Consider the following 21,609-nt stretch of genomic DNA (forward strand, 5'->3'; position numbering starts at 1 on the left):
TCTGGTGCTATCCTATCTCCTGAAAATATGTGAAGGCCAACGTTGTCAATAAGTCTAGTCTAGAACTGCAAACTCTGCAGGAAAAGAGATGCTTGAATTAGAAATGACTAACGTGAGGGTGACACTGGACACACACCTTCAAATTAAGACTTGCCAAGACAAATGCGCGATGTTCAGGCTCTCTGCACAGGGCTTGATCCGTACGGGCCCAACATCACACAGGGAAATCCCATCCAAACACAGTGGGAGATTTTGAAACGAGTGTTGAATGTCAAAGAAATGTTAGGAACTCAGCTCCACGCTCTGGCACAGTGAGCAGTTAAGGGTCCCCTCGATATTCTTCGGTTTAGGCTTATCCCGTCGACGGGGAATATAATGACATTAGTTTGCCTAGATGACAGTTAAGGAAGACAAAGGGATAGAAAGTCACTTGTACTCCCACCCGCAAAGATATCGACGTGGGTGTCCATCTACCAACAACCTTTGGGGATGGTTCAGATATTCCGCCTGAGTACCTGGAGTTGGATATTTCCAATGGAATCAATTTTTTAGTTCAGCGCGGGGCGGTTGAGATCAAGACCATAAAGCAGAAAGTATTGCAAACAATTGAACGTATATTACTATCATACCTGTCAACTACCTATCACAAAGATTAGTAATTTACACTCGATCTACATATACATGTATTATTTTGAGGAATGCGATGGAGTCGGAATTTGGCAGTACGATTTCGTTTAGCTACCCGGAGTAACATGAATTCGTTCCACTAGGTAAAGACAGAGGGTACTGTAGCCATCTAAAGTTTTCTGGGACCTATATTTCTACTTCCTGAAGACGGATTGACTGAAATCGCTTTGCACGTTTTGTCCAATCAGTTAATTGAGCACCAATTTCCAAAACTCAGCTCAGGCAATGCTGGAGTCTGCGAAGTTCTCTCAATGGGGTTTAGTTGAAGCTAGGACAGCAGGGTCAGACTGTAGTATAGGGCTACAAAATTCCGGGAAACCATGGGAATCAGATTATCCCAGGATATACCAACCACCTAAACAGGAAAATGGAAGAAAACATGTTACAAATGAAGTACAGATTGACTCTTAGATAGTGCTGCAGGATGAACACCGATGCCGATCTCTAAGTTTTGGCCCCCACGTCAGCGCACTTTAGGCACCTCTCACTTCTGATGAGCAAATTCTTTTCCCGAACCGGAAATTGGTATACCGAATTGGAAAATGGGTTGAAGGATTTTATAAGTTCGGCTGAGTCTTTTTTTTGAAAGTTCAATCTAAGGTTTGGTGTTTGACTTGGGGGCCAACGTTTGGGATGTCAAATCTTGTGAGCTGGCCTCTGGTGGACGACAAATATATAAGACGTCTGAGGGACCTACTAGTCGGCTATAAATTCCTTGCAGATCATTTGAAGGCCCATAATCACTCATACCATATCCTCAGCCCTTACCATGCCCAAGTCCATCCTCGCCCTCGCCGCTTTTGCCTGCGGCGCCGATGCCGCCATCAAGGCTGTTTGGCAGGCAGGCTCGTGTTCCAGTCCTACGGGCCCTACCATCGACATATCCCCTGAAGGAGTCAACACCTGCACATTGTATAACTTCTTCCCCAATGACGATCCTCGTGGGCACGTCCAGGTCACTGTTGATGGTGGAACCAATGGAATTGCCTTTTTCCAGTTACCCAAGTCGCAGGAAGACCAGCACATCCAGTGTGGTTCGCTCCAGGGTATTTTTCACCAGTCCGGCTGTTACGACTCGGTTACACCGGCCCTCGATGTTGTGACCGCCGAGTGCGATCAGACCGGTTGCAACAATCTATCTGGCATCCCCTCAGGGAATTTGGTAGCCGCGATTCAGAAAAAGTCAAGCGTGCCAAAGCGCGAGGTTCAGGAGGCGAAGCAGGTCCAGAAAAGGCGCGAGAGTATCTCTGAGCGCCGTGAGAACAGCATTGTCCGTCGTGACGGCTGCAGCGGCTCTACTTCCGTTACCTGCGACGACTGCCAGACCTGCTATGCCCAAGGCGCCCGCGTCTCTCCGTTCATTAGCTGCCCCGGTCAGGGCCAGTCTTGCGCAGCTCAGCTAACCCAATCTATCACGGTGACCGACGAGTACAGCATCACGGTGGGAGCCTCTGACGTGTTCACTGCGTCGGTCGAGACCAGCCACTCGATTGCTGTCACAAACGGTAACTCGCAGACTTTCACTGTATCTCCTGGACAGTCTGGCTTTGTCCAGTACGAGGCCCTGGCTCAGTGCGGTACCAAGACTGTACACAATGGCGACGGTTCCGTCTGCGCCCAAGCCAAGGGAACCTTCATTCTTGACAACCAGGGTGCAGGTGGACAGTTCTCTTTCGTCCGCTCGAATTAAGCGGTTTATGTTGGATGTGTTGAAGAACTTTCAGCTGAACTTAGGTAGCGATGAGTTTAGTGATAGTGATAGGACTGGGCTGATGGTTCACAATGTCACCTGGGCAACATCGGAACATTGTCGGTGTACTGCAAGGAAATATCATAACTAGAGATTGAGATCACGTTGATATGAACCAAGCTCAAACCTGGTACTTGGTCAATTGCAGCCTGTCTAGGAACGAGTGGCGATTAAACTCGAACTAAGACACTTAACATGTAAAACATTCATCACTTTTGAACGTACTCCGTACCCATATTTCTCTCTATATGCAAATAGCATCCGGTACCAAGGTGCAGAGCGGCCACCGGTCAATTATAATTTATTGACGGATGCTATGCTGGCATGACCAATAGAAATGTGCGAAACCTCTGCGCTCTAAAGTTCTTGGTTCTGGCAATGTAGTCTTAAAGGTGTCAAACATGACTGATAAGTGATGGTTAACGTACAGTCACATCGCAAAAGTGTTGAAACCTAAGGAACCTGTCACTAGAGGAGTTACTGCAGTTCTCAAGCTACCAGCGTCTTGGCGGTCGTGACTAATCGTAAAGGATAAATATTGGAAAAGACTGGCGACACCTAGGGGCTTGAGGATGCTTGGGAAGATAGCCAACTTGGGAGACTGCTTATCATAGAGTGGAAATTCTTGATTGCGCATAGCCGGCTACACGTTTGCTCACGCGAATGTGGTGCTTGCTGATCTGGTCTAGCCTTTTTGGGTAGGGCATTTAGTGAGGTAGAAATATTTGTGCTAGGCCGGGGAATGTGCATTGTATTGGAAGTCGTAGCTTTCGCCTTTTGTTTTCCTATTTCACCGCCTGAATAGCAATGGGGAAAAGAAAGAAAAAACTGAAAATTGAAATGCATGTATCACCCGTGGACGTCTTTTCTTTTATCTGCACCGTAAGGGTTTTGCGCGTTGAGTGCTCATGAGAGATAAAAATGATTAGTCACGGCTCAATAATCATCACGAAAATAGCAAAGTATACCAGTTTTAGTCAAAATGCGAAATGATGCGATACTCTTCGCGAGCGACGCAGTCGAGCTGATACTATGTGCGATTCCCTACCCGAGGGATTTATCTTGGTTCAACCTGGGGCGGCAGGGATTTAACTTAGATACCCACCTGATCTGTCTTTGATTGGTGGTGAACGGTGTTCGTAGGTGTGACTTTAAACACTTCGAAGGTCACAGAAGCCTAATATTAGTCTGGGACTCTATGGGCGGCAGTTCAGGACCGCCACTTACGCGTAAAGAGGAAGGGGCGTAGTAGATGTTTGTAGAGAATGCCGACTTTGATAGCCTTTCCATAATACGACATGGTATAGTTGTTATTACTGAACCTCGACACTTTTTCATAGTGGATCAAAGCAATCTGATAATAGAATAGTATCTGTAGTGGATTTCGCATAAAATGGGAAATACAAAACGAATTACGACTCCGACCATAGCACTGTAACGGTGCGCTCTTGGTTGACTTATATAACGACAATTTCTTATAGCGTTGTGAGGATAGACTCTTCGAGATAGGAACCTTTCCGCCCTAGATGTTACAGTAAGTGGCACTTTCAAACCTATGCTATGATCACATAGCATTGTGCTATGGGATTCACCACTCACCATCACTACCCGCTCAATCTTGGCTGGCCCCTCCAATTCTGCCTTGAAGATTGATGTTGACTAACCGATCTAGTCTTGATCCGGATGCTCTTGTATTGGCGATGCTGGAGAGTGCGAAAGCAGAGCTTTTGATCCAGTTGTGTCCCTTGACCATGTAGGTGATGTGGAACACTATGCACCTGGATATCTCGCCTTCGAAAGGCAGGGTCACGAGGCAGAGTACGCTCCATCGCCTTTGGTTCACTCATGGTTTGGATATAAATGGACGTCAGCTGGTAGATACAATCTTATCACAAGGCTGGTCTCAATTTGCCTTTCGGTAGATATGTATGATATGAGTATTTCGCGTTATGAAATTTGGTATTCTTCATTATATATAGAGATACAAATCTGTGCCCTTCCGTTCTTGCCTAATGATATATATTCCGCAATTTCCCGCTAGGGGCCCTCGTCTAGTTCGTTAGGAGCCCGGATGGGAAATTGAAATACCCTATGAAACACGGTATTTCATCTACTTTTGTAGCTATTATTGCTAAAATATACAGTATTTCGTGTGACTCCGTTGAAAATACAGTATTAGGTGGGCTACGGTAATTCATGAAATACCGTATTTCACCTTCTGCTTGAGTATTTCATTTTTTGCTTGAGTATTTTAATCTATCGCTTAAGTATTTCGTTTAGTATTTTATCTGTTGTATTAGTATTTTATAAAATTTAGTACTTAGAATAATGTCTATATTAGTACGGTTAGCCTGGCTTGTTTGTTGTGGGGGAATAGGAAGTGGATGACTGGCCTTTTGAATAAATGGATGTTGTTGTAAATGCTGCTATGGCTGTTGTTCTAGCTGTTATTGTAGATAGCTGTGTTGGTACGGGTAGCCTGGCTTGTTTTATTTTAGGGGAATAGGGAGTGGATGACTGGCCTTTTGAATATATAGATGTTGTTGTGGATGTTGTTATTATATATATTGTCGACGAGATTGCCTTTTAAGCCTTATAAGTATATTAAATCACTGTCGCTTGTCAAGTGTTACTTGACCAACGGTCTTCCCCACTTCTGTTAAGGTTAAATAGTCCATTCTGGGGAAACCTGAGGATTTCCCAAGAATCAGTTTCTGTACTTTCCGCACAATACATCTGTTTCGGAGTCTTCTTCATCTTACATAGTTGACAGGCCCTATCCTGCAAACACTAGAGCCCCCTATACTTTACAGTGTTTTAGTTTGAATATAAATTTCACCGAGCATAGGTATTTTAAATCACTAAGGTTTCTCACGAATTACTGTATCGTACTCTAGCTACGGTATTTCGTCCGAAGATACGGGATTTCAATTTCTTATACTGCCGGCATAGATGTATCGCCATGGATTCCAATCTTCCTGAGCTAACATATAATTGGACACTTCTTGATCAGTTGTTCATTTCGAAAGAAGTGACCATAGGTGGGCACTTTTGAATCATCCAAATCCAGAGCTCGTATATATGGATCTAGGGTAGGTCAGCATCCTGGTTCCCGTATGAATCAATTTATAAGACATCAGACTAGACGGCCTTCTCGACGGAGCACCAATGGCCCTCCAGGTTAACGATGATGAGTTTCTATTTCGTTTGACGCTACCTACCTTGTGTCGCCTCGTGTTGCAGACTTTTCCTCCAACAGAACGAAAAACATTATGACAACAGTTGGCCACTGAACGAAGAAAAAGGCGGCTTTCCTTACGAGTGAGTAATCATCAAGCAAGTATCAAAAATCAAAAGCCACTGCCCGCAGTATGCCACCCGGGGCCAGGCCTACAAAGTACGAAAGGGAATAAATGAACACAGTCCTCCCCAAGCGCCTGCTCTATCTCCCACCTGGGTAAGCCACATATTGATCAGCTTTCCTCAGTGACCTGTCCTGCTTCAATTGACGTCGTTAAACATGCTTTTGATGTCATTGGCTTTGCTTCTCGGTACCAAGGCCTTCTTCTATTTTGTAGTATGCAGCGTCTTCCCCGACCTGCCATTTCCAGAGGTTCTGGATGGGGTTGTTCGATATATTGGGTCGTCTCACGTGCTGGCTCGCTGTGCCTTGTGGCTCATTTTCTTCGCTAGGCATGGGTACTGATTGCCCGATGGTATCAGACTGGAGCGTGCCGGTTAGACGGATGAAGCGTGGACGGAAGGATGGAGTAAACCGAACCAATCATGTGTCTTATCGATAAGAACTAGGAATAGATTCTGATAGGTTGAAGATGTATGTACATACATATGTGCAAATTCGCCACCGATTGATTGGTGGATTCTGCCGATTCTAAATCGAAAGAACTGTAACCTAATGTTATGTAAAATTTCAGGGGATTACCTGCCCAAGCTTTCTCAAGGTACCTACGCCTCTTTCCGGACAAGGATTGTGCGTTAGGCTGTTCACGTGATTAACCATGTCGGCCCTTAAACTGTTGCTTTGTTTCGTATTTTTCCCTTCCTGCCTGCTCTCTCAGCAGTTGAATAGACACTGTTGGCGTATGCCACCCTCTTGACACTGATGTCTTTCATCGATGGGGCTGTCACCCACCCAGTCCCCATTTTATCTTCAATTGAGCTGCAGAAAGTGCCAGGCAATGAGCCCGTGGCTGCGGCGGGAAGCGAGAATGAAAAGACCACCGAACAGCCATTGGAAAATGCCATCGGAGACGGTGATCTAGATGTCGTCATCGTGGACTTCAAGGAGAACGACCCGGAAAACCCTTTGAATTGGTCATCAATGCATAAATGGCTGATTGTGTTCGTTGTCTCGTGGATGGGTTTCGTCAGGTGGGCGTCGTTTTCTTGTCTCGCCAGTCTGTATATCTGCCGTCGTCGACTGACCGAATTAGTGTCTTTTCGACAATGACGATTGTGCCCACGACGCCGCAGATCTTGCAAGAGTTCCATTCGCACAATAAGCTCGACCAGACCTTGCTCGTCACGATTTGGGAGCTCGGGGAAGGGATTGGCCCATTTTTCATTGCACCGCTCTCCGAAAGATTCGGCCGGCTTCCAGTCTTCCATTTTGGAAATCTCCTCGCGCTCTGCTGCTTGATCGCCAGCGCCCTGAGCGTAAACATTCCCATGCTGATTGCGTTCCGATTCTTAACGGGTTGCTTCCTATCGATTCTCACGCTCGGGCCCGCCATCGTCGGGGATTTGTTCCAAATGGAACAAACCGGCCGGTCCATGGCAGTAGTCATGGGAACTCAGATGATAGCAGATTTCATCTCACCTATCGCAGGAGCGTATATCGCACAAAGCCTGGGTTGGCGATGGTCGATCTGGCTGGCGGCCATCGTACTCGGATTCTTCAGCTTTCTATTACTGGTTGTACTCCGGGAGACATACACAGTCGTCATTCTGAGGCGGAAGGCGGAGCGGTTACAAGAGGAGCGTGCGGACGACAAGAAGTATCGTTCCAAACATCAGGCCCGCGTCGATGCATCCACCATGCTCGAAAGCGCCATAAAACCAATGCAGATTCTGATCCAGTCTCCTATTCTCATTCTGACAACGAGCTACATGGCCATAACATACGCCTTAGTCTCATTGATTCTTGCCACACTCACGGAAAACATGGAATCGACGTACCCCACCGTCTTTTCTAGCGGCTCCATTGGCTTGACGTTTCTAAGTCTCGCCATCGGCAACACCATCGCTTTGATCTTCTACAGTCTCACTTCCGACCGCTACATGATCCACCAGCGGGAAACGAAAGGCGACGCATTCAAGCCGGAGTCTCGGCTGGTGCATCTGCTTCTTGCCGCAATCATTCTTCCTGTGGGCTTTCTAATTTACGGATGGACATTAAATTTTCATATTCAATACATCGTGCCGCTCATCGGAACGTGTGCTGCGGGGTTCAGCATGACGCTTTCCGCCATACCGGCCGAAACATACGTGGTGGATGTTTACGAGATCCATGGGGCATCTGCTATAGCTGCTGGTGTAATCTACCGAGCGATTGCTGGGGCTTTTTTGCCATTGATCGGCCCTCCTCTATATGAAAGCATTGGAAAGGGCTGGGGTAACACTGTGCTAGCCTTGATCGCAGCCGCTTTCATTCCCCCATTGGGTTTGCTGATGAGATACGGAGACTGGTTTCACAGTAAAGAACGCTTTGGAAAGTCTGAACGATAGCTTGATTGTTATCCGCAGTAAACGTTATTCATTCTACATCGCTAGTGTGTGATCAGGTTGCTTGAGAGTCGGGACATTCAGTCAAAATAAACAAACACTCTAGCTTCAATACTCTCCCGCAACTGCTTGTTGTCACTATTCCGAGTGTCTCGAAAAGCCGTATGGGGAACTCCTGAATTCCAGTGTCAAAATTTAAAAAGACACATCCTCTAGATGATAGGGGTAAAGTCCATCATACCTGCTCGGTTCTCTTCTTGGGAATCTGCCTGTATGAAGGCGATTACCTCGTTAACCTGCAAGCCGTGCCAGTAGTACCATTTGTGCTTCTCGTCAAAGTATATCCGAGTATTTTCGTTAACGTAATCACCCGTAACGATATCCATTGCAGTTGCCTGAGATGCGTAGTCTACTGTACGGCGGTCGCAAAGCGTGAGCGGAAAGTCGTATACTGGCCCTCTTATTGGCTTCTAGAGGCTGGTGAAATGAAGGGTAAGCTCTTGGATGCAGTTTTCTGGGAGTCTGGACCTATTAATTTACAACGAGGAATCTTGAATAACTCTTCCGGTGGATTTTGAATTACTTGATACTGCATTTTGCAGCCGAGGAGGCCGTCATATCTGATTTCAATCAAACCGATCAGTATACGAAGCTCAAAAGGCTATACGTACGATGAAGAACGCGTACCAATGTGTACATAATCACTCGGTTGGTTTGTCTTAAGCTCGTGTCGTTCTATGCCCTCAGATAGCCAAAGAGGATGACGTTTGCGAACCTGGCTCCGGTCGATCAGCCTTTTGGAGCCTTCCGTCTTCGGGTAATTTTGCTTACTGCGTGCTCTAGGACTTCAACTCGGGCAGCATTTGGGAACAGGAACCGGGCAATCGATTTGCATTTGGGATATAAAACTTGTTCCACTTTCTTGTCATAGCAATACTCCTCAGGTGTCAAAGGACAATCAAAACGCAGTTGAGCAAACCCCCACTTGAAGAACATCTCTCTCGACGGAATGCCCAGATTCCGAGCATTGAATATGTGGACAAACCGATCATCGGGGGATGTGTTTGTTGGAGCAATCTCGGAGTCGTACTTGAAGTACAAATAATATGGTTTCACCAGCTGGTGCTGGTCGTCTCTGGCAAGATACTGGATCTTCGCTTTAAACGAGTCATCAGAGTCGACAGCAGCCATTGCTGCTATATTGGTCCATCCAGCCTCCGGAACTTCTTCAATGACAACGCTCTTGTTCAGATCCTGCCTAGAAAACGAAACGCGATTCCAGCGATATAAGTGGATTAGATTCTTTATAGTTTGCGGCAAACGCCGATTAATGCTTTTCGAATCAGAGGCCGGACTTAGGGCTCCGTATTGGAAGTCGAACGGATGGCAGAGAAAAGGCAACGCCGAGCTGAAGAAATGTCAAATTGGCAAAGACGAATGGGTGGGTTGGATAAATTCCTCAATGCGCTACCCCGCAGTTTCCCACGGTCGCTTCCCAACAAGAATCTAACCCATTGGCTATACTCGGAGGCCAACATAATCCACTTGAGCACTTCCAACGAGGCACCAAGTAAGATGAGCGCTTGATCCATGAGATCTTACTAGTCCCCGTTCAGTTCATCCCTGCCCTTGACTTAGAGGACAATCGCTCATCCGCAGTACGAAAAGTGAGGGGAGATGGAATCCTCGTCCCGTAACATAGAGATTTAGCCACAGCCCCATGTTCTCTCACTAAGCTTTGTTAAGCGATCATCCCACGCCATGCCCAATCAAGCTCGGCAGCCGAGCGAAGCGGAGTACGTATGGCAAGATCCACCTCGCTTCCGGACAATCCGTAGCGGCCCGAAAGCTTATTTAGGTATGGCCCACGAGGATTGGACGAGGATCGAGACACTTGAGGCCCCGAGGGGGCTTGACTGCAGCTGCGCACTAATGCAGTGTAACCCGAACCTATAGCGCTAGACCGGGACCTCGTCCGTCTCACATTAGGCTTTTCTCGACGTACGTTTGTACAGTGGGTATTAGGTAGAGCCGGGAGGCCTCGGAAATCCTAATGCTGAAGATAACATATGCATATGTACGCACCTGTACCTACTCCGTACGGCGCGTGTGAGACGTGCTAGACTGGGATTTCATCCTTCGAATTGTTTGACCGCCATGAGTGGGGCCAAGGGATTCCGCAATACTTACTTGCTAACAAAAATAGAATGATAACCAATGCAACTTGGTCCAGGGTTCCGACTACAATGTGGAGCGCATTTACCCTCCTTTGTGATGTCACGTTGACACTGTCCGTCATAGTCTGCGCTAGACCTCGATCATCGTACAGTCCCCACCGCATGTTTCCCGTACCCACATTACCACCCGACCACCGCCTTTATCACCGCTTCATCGTTCAGATCACTATTTGTCAGTGCATAAGGCCACGATAACATGGATCCTGGTCGTTCCGGCATCCCGGCCGTTCTGGCAGGCACTTCAATTTTTCTTCTCCTAACTAAGCCTCCCAATTTTAAACACCTACCATGCCGCTAATCCGCGGTCAAAAAGCTAGAAACAAGTTAAGCAGGAAGGCAGAGTTCTACTAGCAATTAAGGCTATTAGGAATGGCCGGTTTACCTCCGTTAGTGCTGCTACTCGCTCTTTCGAAGTCCCGCAGTCTACGCTATAAATAGATTATAAAAATACTGCTCTTACGATCGTTATATTAAGAGATAGCCGTCTTACCATGAATAATGGCCTTTCCGCCCATTAGTCTGTTGAACTGAGAGCTTGAACGCTGCAACTACACTGAGAAAAAAGCGTAGGTAAACCCACCGCTTACATGATCAGCCATATAATCGAGCAAATAATCTTGAATAGGCTTATGCCTATTTACAATGGACGCCTAAGGACTAGAGAACGGTCGTTTGGACCATTAAAAATTAGCTATGAGTAGGATTCTATTCTGGGCCTTTGGTTATAAGTAATCAGTTCAAAAAGTATCATACTACCGCGGTACCGCCTCAGTTAAAGCAATGTAAAGATTTGATGTTATGCACTGCTTTCGTGGGTATACGAAAGGCGCCATGTGCCCGTTGAGATAAGTACTAGAAGTCTATAATGGTAGCCGATTCGTTCTATGTATCGCGCGTGCCTGCTCGCATTAATCAATAATTTTGGAATCCTTCATAGCTTCCAACGTATCTTGATTCGAGACGGTAGGCTGCGATTGGTCTCGCGAGATACGCAATATACCTAATCAGTATAATCTTATAGATATGCAATGGCCTCCATATTCACCTGATCTTAACCCTATTGAGGATGCCTAGGCGCGTATAGAGCAATAGAGAAATACTACAGCCCTAAAAATACAAAGATAGAAAAGCTACATATTGCCATTCAAGAAGCATAGGACACAGTGCCCAAAAGCTTTTTGAAAAGTCTAGCTGGATCAATGCATCGCCGGTGTGTTAAGGCGAGAGAGAAGAAGGGGTAGTGTTGGGGATGTCAGGTGACATCCCACATTGGGATAGTCTCCCATGGAGTAGATAGATAGATATCTCTCGCTCTCTCTCTCTCTCTCTCTCTCCTTCTCTCCTCCGTCCGCAATACAATATTCATATCTTCATATTCCATTGCCCTTGTATGATCTCCACGAGGTAGGCAACAGGCTTCTAAGTGTTGCTAATGTGATATAGACGACAGAAAATGAAGTGGATAATTAAGTTATTACGCGAAAAATGAGACAGGGGGCTGTAATCTTAGCCAGCGCATCATTTGCGTCGCAGACCTCGAGATAACACCATTTTCTCGTTTCTGGAACCGGTTAGCGACGCGGTCCCCTTGGGGGCAGAACGCAGCTCACCTACCTGATGGTGCCTTTCCTCAGAAGCACTGCCAACCGAGGATACTACGCTTATGGGGGTCAATATTCACCCATAAAAGTGCAATAGCGTCTCCCTCCATAGCTGCTAAGTAACAGTCAGTAGTCAGGGTCGATGGTGACTAGTAACAGGCTACCAATGCGTCACAAGGATGGCGCGCGAGTATCTGTTATGACCCAGGATACTTGACATACAGTCGGCTCATACGTGTTTTGTCCCCCCCACATCTGAAACTCCACTTATATTCTACCTTTCATACCAAATGATCAGCCCCTTCATTCAAATAGATTGAGAAGTGGTAGATATTGTGGCCATGAAAGGAAAGCAGTGGTCTAGACGCATTGTGGCAAAGTGGGGGGACGACAAAACATGTGCTGGGAAACTGTATGTCTTAGGGTGCTTTTCTGCGGGTAGCTGAGTGCTTGGCTGCCATCAAGCATCAAGGTCCCTGTTGATTCAAGAGAATACGAACAGCACTAAGGTGCCTTGGTATGAATGTGCGGGCTTGTTGGCGCCTCTCATTCCAATCGTCACCTCATGATGCTACCTCATATATGCATGAAAACAAGAAGCGTGTGCACATCTTGCCAGGGGTTCGAATGGCTCGATCCTTCCGAATATCCAGGCATGAAGTCCGTAATGTAGTGAGGCGTTTATGCAAGGTCCACCATGTGGGAAAGCAAAATGGGCTCACGGACACGGCTGAGAATGCGAGCAAATGTAATACATCCAACGCGGTACAAAGAAGCGAACGAATCACCTTGAAGAACGAATATTGGGGGGCCAAGCGCTCGGATCGGGCCGAAACACGAGAGTAGACACCTGGATTTACCGGATCCCATAGCTTTATCGCCTACTGAGTATCAGCATGGGTACATACGACTGCGCCCGCATTCGGAGTCGTCGTCCACGTCACCTTCACGCATACTCGCGTGCTCCATGGGTTTTATGTACGACCGGCGAAAATTTATGGCCGAGGATACCAAGTCACCCACGCATTCAATCAAAATATAGACACCTCAAGTGCTATATCAACCCCCCCGACCATCTCCATCATTCATAGAGATGAATCTCAGACACGACAACTTTCAACATTATCGTATCAGAATTTACAAACTCGCACTCTTCAAACATGGTGGGAGAAACTTGGAAATCTTCAATGATACATAACATACCTAACTGGTTCCAGCCTCAATCCGCCAATACGACCGCAACTGAGGAGAGATATCAGCCATGGCAGGCGATGCAGGAAGTCCAAAACCTGTTCAAACCTGAGATGCCTGTCGCTCATGATGCAAACGCCGATCTTGCTGCCGACACCGAGTCCAACAAGACTGAAGACGAGCCTTTGAAGCTCAATTTGCTCAGGGCCCAATTCAATTCCGCGAAATCCAATATTGCGAATGTGGAGGAGCAACACTGAAAGCCGTGTTATCACACTCAAGACTGTTGAAGGAAGGAGTTGGCCTGACCTCAAGGCATGGTTGAGCCATTTGTCTTTTCTTTGCTACATACGTATACTTGCTAGCCTTCCTTTTTCTCCGTAGAGAGGACCATCAATTATATGTGCGCACAACCTGAATCACCTTTCGCTAGTGATTGGCACTTTTAAAGCTAGAAGAACGTATTAAAGGTCGCTCCTTTCTCGAAAATGCCTGTTGAACGGCTTATTTGAACGTGGTGCTACTATTTTCGATAGTCTTGATCAGTGGTCAAGAATGGATCGCTGACGAGAAAAGCTGCTGTCTGGAGTAGTAGTTGACTGTATCAGCGTCGTACATTAGTTTAGTCTAGATAGAAGGCTTTCTTTTATACGAAAGCGAATACGAAAAGTTTTTATCAATGCTGCGGCAACATCTCATCTTTTCACGAAAGTCACTTGGAGGTCGCCCTAATCAGCTTTGTCTTAAGTTTTGTCGCGGTTTTTATTTTGCGTGTGAGGGATGGTATGTTATGGGAGGTGTGTGGAAACGACCTTCCAATTTTCACTGGACATAAATGTGACAGCATACTAGCATAGATGTACATAGCAATTGATGTTAGAACTAGGCCGGGCGGGCTCCCTATCTCCGATCTAACCCCGGGATAATGAGTCGATTATTCTATGACTATAAAGGGGCACCCCCTCGCGGACCCGAAACGGCCAAGGGAGGATTTTTTAACCTCACACTTAGGGCAATCAGACTGGATTGACCATGCGGGGACCCTTCGTTGACCTGTGGTATGTACACTCCACTCCAGTGTCCCCACTTCGCACGTTTCACTTAGGTCCTGAGGGGAGTCTGGCGGCCCTCCGACGGGAGGATTCTCAACCAAGGATCCACAACAGTATCAATTTCTCGATGCAGGTTGTATGTACACTCAATTGACAGCATGGGTGCGAGGTGATTTTGATTTTAGCGCCGGACCCCTGGTGTGGTCTAAAGACGCTGCAAAAAGGAGTGCGTACGCACCTCCCGGAACCATCGGCCCCACGATGCAAACAATTTACTTTCGCAGGTCCTAGAGGCGCAATTTCTCAGGGCTCTTATCTGCTTAGGATCCATCACATGTGACAAGAAGCTCCTCCATATGTGGATCTGTGTATGTAATCCCACGTGCTACATCTTCACCGGAACAACCAGCTCAAGGCGGCTGACCGACGAGGCTTCGCTTGACAGCAACAGTCGCGTCTACGTTGGGAAGAAACAGTTGGAGCTTTTGAAGGATTTTTGAGGGATCAGATTACACATGGACTAATGGGGGATTCCTGCGTCGACTCGCCGTCGGTTCGTGGAGGACGTAGTGAGACAGTCAACAAATACACACGCGTTTTAACAGATACAATGCTAAAAATCAACCTTCTATCTAACAAGATGTTGCTAAAGAACCTACCTATTTTATCTGTCTTTTGTTAGGTGAATTGTCATTGATTGACTTTGCAAATTAGTCTTTCCTGACGTTGCGACCTGTATGCCACGAGCCGCACGGCAGTACTACTGTTGTAGCCTGATAGCTAGTTTCTGGGTGTTTTAACAGAGATCGGGCTTTGTGAGCTGTCGAAATCTCAGCTTCAAGCAACCAGCAAGAGGCCCCGCCGAGAAGGCATCCTTCTGTTCCACATTTCCTGTGAATTCATAATCCAGTGAAGTCAAGTAATCCGTATAGACGGTGGCAAGAAGCTCTTTGATGACTGGTTTTGAGTTGCACCGTCAGAACTTTATTCGATAAACAGACATTGGACATCACGCAATGGTAAAAGGATGGGACCTACCATGCATAGAGTAATGAGTGCCAATGCACACCCGCGCGCCGCTTCCAAATGTCCAAATCCACTTCCGCATCTCCGCGACCGTGTTCTCGTCTGCTTCAAGTCACCTCCCCGGTCGCCATTCTTCCGGAGACGGAAATGGGTCGGGGTTGAAGTGGAGGGCCCAGGCGGAGGAGCTGACGATGGTGCCGCTGGGGACATCAAACTTCCCCGCCAGCCGGCAGCCAGAGTCTGGCACAACACGAGGAAAGGGGCCAGGACAGGGTGCACGTGTTCGCATGGTCTCGGTAACGACGGCGTCAAGCACTGGTAAATCTGCAACACGACGGGCCAAGCTTTGATCGCTAGGTTCGGCCAAAGTGAGGAGCTCTTTCCGGAGTGCTCGCTGGCAGTCCGGATTTCGTGATAGCTCGTACATGGTATATGAAAACAAAGTTCCCAGGCCGAGATGGCTTGCCGAAAGATGGTTGTCGCACTCTACAGCGATGAAAGAAGCCATTTCGTTACGCGGTATGTCGGGGTTGACGGCTTTGAAAGAATCGGAAAAAATAATCGTACAGGCACGCGGTGGAAGAAGACTTGGTGGAGTGCCTCCTGTGGGAATCTGTGATGACTCGTGTGAGCCACGCTTGCCATCGACTAGTGATGTCGGGATCGGGCAGCTTGTTGCCAATCCGGCTTGTAAAATAGCTCATCGGCCAGCCGAGGCTTGTTTTCAGGGAAACTATCTTGGAAGCAGTTGAGGCCAACGTCGTGAGGTCATTCTCGAAGCCTGGGTCTTGTAAGGTATCAGTCAAATTCTCGCTACCAAACAGCCAGCCGGAAGCAACGTCCAGGGTGCAGCATTTAGCCTGCTGGTACACATCGACAGAGGTACCTGTGCTTGTCCACCCTGCTATCTTTTTTCTAAGACGACACGATACGCGAGAGAGGACACTGCCGAGGGTCTGTGAGACGAGAATGTTCGAATTGGAATAAGGGCAGGTAAGCATACGCTTACGCTCTCTATGCTCCTCGTTACCTGTCATGGTGACCATAAACCCGGTCCTGTACTCATTTAGATTTGAGTTGTGCCATTAGATTCGGAAGTTGTGAATCTCTTTGGAAACTTACTGATCGAACAATTCATGGTAGAATGACGCATCTTTGTCGAACCTTCTGCTATAGATTGTGCGAACCCCGTCATCGATGCAATTAACACTCACATCACGGGGTCCAATTCGAATGACTGGACCGAGGCGACGATGGAGATAAATTCGGCTACGATGCTCCATATTTCGCCACCGGAGCGACAGCAACCACAGGCGCGTATATGGAACGGAGAAATGAGCATTGGGGATGTCTTTTAAGCTGGAATTGTGGTTGCGATAAATTGATGCAATGATCCATGATACGAGAAGAGCGAAGCCGACGACCACAGCAAGCATGTCGTGAGAAAGGCCGGTTGATTCTGATGAGAACAGCAGATCCCAGCCGCAGATTTGTTCAGCAGGCAGCTAACCACAGCGACTGGAAGCGTCACCCGTACTTAAGCCTCCCGGGCTGTCGCTCAGGCCCGATGATTTCCTGTTTGTGGGAGATCCAGCTAACCCACTACCCAGATAGAGCAACACCCATCATAGATTTGCGCCAGGTGCTTGACTGGGCGATCGGGTACGGACCCAACACTTGGCCTGACATGGCCACAGAACCTGCATGATGCAGTCTTGGAATCCCTCGCGACAAGAAGCACCTAATCCGGGAAGCCTTACATGAGTTCATCCCATTCGGCGTTGCTTGCTTACAGTGGAGAACTTGACCTCACGCCGTCTTACCGTGCCGTGCCATTCACGCTATGGTCGGGCTGTGCCATTCTGTATGGGATGAGAATGAACGTGAAAATGGACAAGCGGGGTAAAAAGCAATGAGTAAATTGTACTTGAAAGTACCATCTTGAGCGAAATCTTTGCGAGTTACATTCATAGCGGGGTATGAGTGGCTTGGTGTCGTACGGAAGACTTTTGGTACGCACGTCTGTATAGTACCTGTTTTCGAATTGTGTCGCCCCTGCATGTAATATTTAACCTGTCTCTTCACCAACCTCTGTTGTTTTCTCGTCTCTCCGTGCGCATCAGACTCGATCGTCGACGGAACCGCTCGAGTTTCGAGTTTCAGTGAAATTCTCCAAGGTCATTATTGCTCTCATCATCATTTTCCGTCTCTCTGATAGCATAAATCATACTGCAGCAATTCCAATTTCCAGTCATAAAGCGTTCGGCCCGCTATCGCACCTTGTCACAAGAGAGGTATCACAGAGGAAATAGGCTTCATAGAGAGGGGGGAATCATGGGGAAGCTCTTCCTTCCGGCTCTGTCAAGTGCATCTCGGACATCATGGAGAAACGGCTGTTGGACACCGTTCGTACCGAGTGATCCAATTGCTCAATCAATAATGGATGCTTTCAATCCACGATCCAGACACGGATAAAGCCGCCGCTGCTATGGATATCAACGTTGGTAGCTTCAGCGATCCGGATAATTTGTCGGACACCGCGCACGCGGTAGAACATTTTTGATTCATGGGTACGAAGAAGGTGAGCGACCGGTATCAAGAGCAATTGGAAACTTAATAACCTCTTGATGAAAGAAATACTGACATTGCCTCGCCTAGTATCCAGAAGAGACCGAACATAGCACTCATTAAGCTAAATATGGTGGTTACTCCAACGCCTACACGGCCTCAACATCGACCAGTCACTATTAAGAACTATCTGCAGGTTCAACATCTAATAGTTCGGGCTCATCCGCAAATTTAAAGCAGTTTAAGGTTCCAATTTCCGATGGAAAAGGCTCCTCTCCATGGCGCTCTCGATCGTTGCTCGCATTTCTTCATCCAGCCACTCTTTCTCACCGATACTCTAGATCGCGAACTCCGTGCTGTGGTATCAGAGAATAAGAGAAATCTCAAAGCGACACGTGCGCCTGGAACAACTGAGTCGCAATACTTCGGGTGAGAAACATCCCTTTCAAAAGTTCGCCACTGGCAGTTATAAATGTCTGCGTGAGGAACCGGTGTTGTGGGGCGTGGATATTTGGAAGCGCTTCATCGAGTTTCACACCGCTCATTATTCTGCGAACCGTATGAAGCTAGTTTTTCTGGGTAGAGAGTCACCGCAGGAATCAGAGAGCTGGACTCTGGAGCTCTTCTCCGACGTACCGAACAAGAAACTGCACCGTTTGAGGTGGGACACTATACAAGTCTTAGAGGAGCCTGAGCTCATGACTCAAATATTCGTGAAACCGGTGATGGAGCAAAGACAATGGATTTCACGAAGAACTCTTTGCCTGTCAACCCAGTCGATATCTGGGACATCTGATTGGCCATGGGGGCCCCGGTAGTGCTCTTGCTTGTCTGAAGGAGCTGGGTCTTGTGGACTCTTTTTCGGCTGGGGCTTCTGCTCTGGGTCCCGGCACAGCACCGCCTTCCCATCTACGACCTGATAATTTTCAATTCTTTTTTGTTGATCAGCAGTTCTTGGGAGATTGGAACGCAAAAGAAAAATGGTACGAGACCAAATACAAGCTCGACAAATTCCTGAAGAATCTATGCAAGATCTCCGGGCCACCGCACAGGCTCCAGTCACAGAGAAACCCTCTAGGCTTCACTTACCAGCTGTGAACGAATTTGTTCCACAACGATTGAGGGTTAAACGAAAGGATGTCACAGAGCCAGCTCGGCACCCTACACTGATACATCATGACGACAATGTCCGTGTGTGGTTCTAAAAGGACGATCAATTCTGGGTGCCCAAAGCCAAATATTAAATTCTTTCTTCGGACCCACATGGCGTCGCTCATTCCCATGAATGCCGTCATGACCCATTTATACGTTGATTTGGTCGAAGACAGCCTCAATGAGCATGTTTACGACGCAGATAGAGCCGTTTTGAGCTATAGTCTATCCGAAAGCGCACAGGGATTGAACATAGAGCTAAGCGGTCTCAACGACAAGATTTCGGTGCTTTTGGAGAAGGTATCATTGAGAGTTATAGATTTGGAGATCAAGCAAAAGATATTAGACATGGCCAAGGAGAGAGTGAGGAAAGCGTATAAGAACTTTGACTACGTGGATTAGTACCGACAAATTAATGCATTTTCGCGCATGTTGATCAGCGAAAGATCCTGGGCTCTCTTTCAACTGCTAGAGGAACTTCCAGTATTGACGGCAGCGGTTAAACGTTTGTCTTTCGCGAACTGCTGCGACAGATGCACATTGAGATCTTTGTCCATGGCAAGATGTATACGCTAAAAATTACAAAGCTTGTGGAGTCAACACTCTTCCCACATCAATTCCCGAAGAGCCAGTGGCCGTCAAGCCGCACGATTGCGCTACAAAGTGGAGCAAATTACCTATATGAGCTGGATTTGCGCGCGATGACCGACGAGACGTTCGAGGAGCATAAGAACAGATTGATCAACAAAAGCTTGGAGAAATCGAAGAATTTGGGTCAAGCAACCTCGCGCTTTTGGACTCATATCATGAGTGAGACATTCGACTTTCAGCAAACTACGTTCGAAGCTTTTCAAATGTTTCCAACTTGCGTAAACTGCACTCTTAATTTACGTCCCTGTACATTGACTTCATCGACCGACCAAATCTTATCAGTCTATCGCCTCGTCGAAAACGTTGACTCACTTACGAAAGAATATTTACTCGAACTTTTCAACCAATACATTCATCCGCTTCTTCAACTCGGGCGTAATTGTCTATACGTCTTATTGCACAAGCATCTACTAGAGCTTCTGCGGCAGCTGAAGACAGTGCCACCTCTGAAGAGAATCCTGGCGCTTCAGCATTGGCTAAAAGTCAAGACGTGGTAGCAGTCAATGGGTATGAGCCTTCAGTGTCCAGCGCGAAGGATTGCAACGTAGGATTACCATTTGAAAAACAGAGAATATCTGGCTCTCATGTGATGGCCTAATATAATTTAGCGCTGGGTACAAAAGATATAACTTAATATATATAGAGGCCTATAGCGATATCCATTGAATGAGGGCTAGGCTTATACACTATTTATATTAATCTTAGACAAAGGAGTTGTCTATCGTATGGTTCGGCGTAGTAACCCCAGCTAACGTGAATCCCGGCCGCCCGAGCGTCCCGGTCGCCCGAGCGACACTTTTAAAAAAACACTTCTGTAGCAACCTATGTTTTTAAACATTGACCATGCCACCAATTCGCTCTCAAAAGTCTCAAAAGTTGGTACAGCAAGAGGGGCCTCTCTTATTAGCTATCAAAGCTATAAGAGATGGTCAATATCTGTCTGCCGCTGCTGCTGCGCGCGCTTTTAATGTGCCAGTCTCAACTTTAAAGCACCGAATCAAGGGGCGACAATTTTGGGATGAATCTCGCCCCTCTGGCTATAAATTTACTATGTTAGAAGAAAAATCTATGGAAAAATGGCTGCTTTCTATAGATTCTCGAGGAGCAGCTCTCACGCATGCTATGTTAAGAGATATGGCTAATTTGTTGCTCCGATCGCGTGAATTGATACCCTCCGACCCCCCTCCGAAAGTTGGCAAAAATTGGACGACAGAATTTGTTAAAAGACACTAAACACTCTCTACTCGTCTCTCTCGTAAATACAATTATAAGAGAGCCCTTTCTAAAGACCTAAGGGTTATTCTACCTTAGTTTAAACTTGTTGAACATACCATCCAAAAATATGGTATCACTTCTGACGATATCTATAACTTTAATAAGTCTGGTTTTGCGATAGGAATCAGTTCCACTCAAAAAGTCATCACTTCTACTGAATACCATAGTAGAAGAGGTGTATTATAGCCTAGGAATCGAGAATAGGTCACTATAATTAAGTGTATTAGTGCTAATAGCGTTACGCTTCCGTTATATATCATTTTTAAAGGAAAGGTCTTTCTAGAGCGCTAGCTCTTAAAACCACTACTTTAGAGCGTGAATAAAAGCCCTAATAGATGGACGAGTGATAAGATTGGTAATGACTGGCTTAAAAAGCACTTTTTACCCTATCTTCCTATACGGAAAGGGAAATACGTGTTGCTAATTCTGGATAGACACTTATCTTATCTGACACCTGAATTCGATAAAATCTATAAAGAGAATGATATTATTTCTCTTTATATACCTGCTTATATATCTTATATATTATAACCTCTTAATATTAGGTGCTTTTCAGTCCTAAAAAGGGTATATAGAGCGCTTATTATAGAAGAGTGTCAGGACCCAAGTACTAAGCAGGTCTGACGATATATATCTCGCAGTCTATGTGAGACTGCGAGATGGCCAGTTCGCAG

General features: G+C 46.7%; 7 protein-coding genes across 7 annotated transcripts; 5 read left to right on the top strand and 2 right to left on the bottom strand.

The window, feature by feature from the left end:
* Positions 1 to 1,456: 1,456 nt before the first annotated feature.
* N7529_003408 (uncharacterized protein) lies at positions 1,457 to 2,377 on the top strand (the record flags this gene model as incomplete). Its single annotated transcript, XM_057238935.1, has 1 exon — positions 1,457 to 2,377. One exon carries the CDS (start codon positions 1,457 to 1,459, stop codon positions 2,375 to 2,377), a length of 921 nt encoding a protein of 306 aa, XP_057101546.1.
* Positions 2,378 to 6,560: 4,183 nt separating this feature from the next.
* N7529_003409 (uncharacterized protein) lies at positions 6,561 to 8,185 on the top strand (the record flags this gene model as incomplete). The annotated part of the gene is made up of 2 exons (XM_057238936.1): positions 6,561 to 6,829; positions 6,892 to 8,185. 2 exons carry the CDS (start codon positions 6,561 to 6,563, stop codon positions 8,183 to 8,185), a joined length of 1,563 nt encoding a protein of 520 aa, XP_057101547.1.
* Positions 8,186 to 8,394: 209 nt separating this feature from the next.
* Positions 8,395 to 9,373, bottom strand: N7529_003410 (uncharacterized protein; the record flags this gene model as incomplete). The annotated part of the gene is made up of 3 exons (XM_057238937.1): positions 8,395 to 8,594; positions 8,870 to 8,957; positions 9,014 to 9,373. The coding sequence occupies 3 exons, from the start codon at positions 9,371 to 9,373 to the stop codon at positions 8,395 to 8,397; spliced, it is 648 nt and encodes a 215-aa protein (XP_057101548.1).
* Positions 9,374 to 9,598: 225 nt separating this feature from the next.
* On the top strand, positions 9,599 to 9,879 carry N7529_003411 (uncharacterized protein; the record flags this gene model as incomplete). Its single annotated transcript, XM_057238938.1, has 2 exons — positions 9,599 to 9,752; positions 9,788 to 9,879. 2 exons carry the CDS (start codon positions 9,599 to 9,601, stop codon positions 9,877 to 9,879), a joined length of 246 nt encoding a protein of 81 aa, XP_057101549.1.
* Positions 9,880 to 13,180: 3,301 nt separating this feature from the next.
* On the top strand, positions 13,181 to 13,471 carry N7529_003412 (uncharacterized protein; the record flags this gene model as incomplete). The annotated part of the gene is made up of 1 exon (XM_057238939.1): positions 13,181 to 13,471. One exon carries the CDS (start codon positions 13,181 to 13,183, stop codon positions 13,469 to 13,471), a length of 291 nt encoding a protein of 96 aa, XP_057101550.1.
* Positions 13,472 to 15,401: 1,930 nt separating this feature from the next.
* N7529_003413 (uncharacterized protein) lies at positions 15,402 to 16,326 on the bottom strand (the record flags this gene model as incomplete). The annotated part of the gene is made up of 2 exons (XM_057238940.1): positions 15,402 to 15,826; positions 15,939 to 16,326. The coding sequence occupies 2 exons, from the start codon at positions 16,324 to 16,326 to the stop codon at positions 15,402 to 15,404; spliced, it is 813 nt and encodes a 270-aa protein (XP_057101551.1).
* A 1,790-nt stretch (positions 16,327 to 18,116) lies between these two features.
* N7529_003414 (uncharacterized protein) lies at positions 18,117 to 18,955 on the top strand (the record flags this gene model as incomplete). The annotated part of the gene is given in 3 exon segments (XM_057238941.1): positions 18,117 to 18,286; positions 18,324 to 18,623; positions 18,634 to 18,955. The coding sequence occupies 3 exon segments, from the start codon at positions 18,117 to 18,119 to the stop codon at positions 18,953 to 18,955; spliced, it is 792 nt and encodes a 263-aa protein (XP_057101552.1).
* Positions 18,956 to 21,609: the final 2,654 nt, after the last annotated feature.

This window comes from Penicillium soppii (genome assembly GCF_028829465.1).
Source record: "Penicillium soppii strain IBT 18220 chromosome Unknown utg000003l, whole genome shotgun sequence".
NCBI lineage: Eukaryota > Fungi > Ascomycota > Eurotiomycetes > Eurotiales > Aspergillaceae > Penicillium > Penicillium soppii.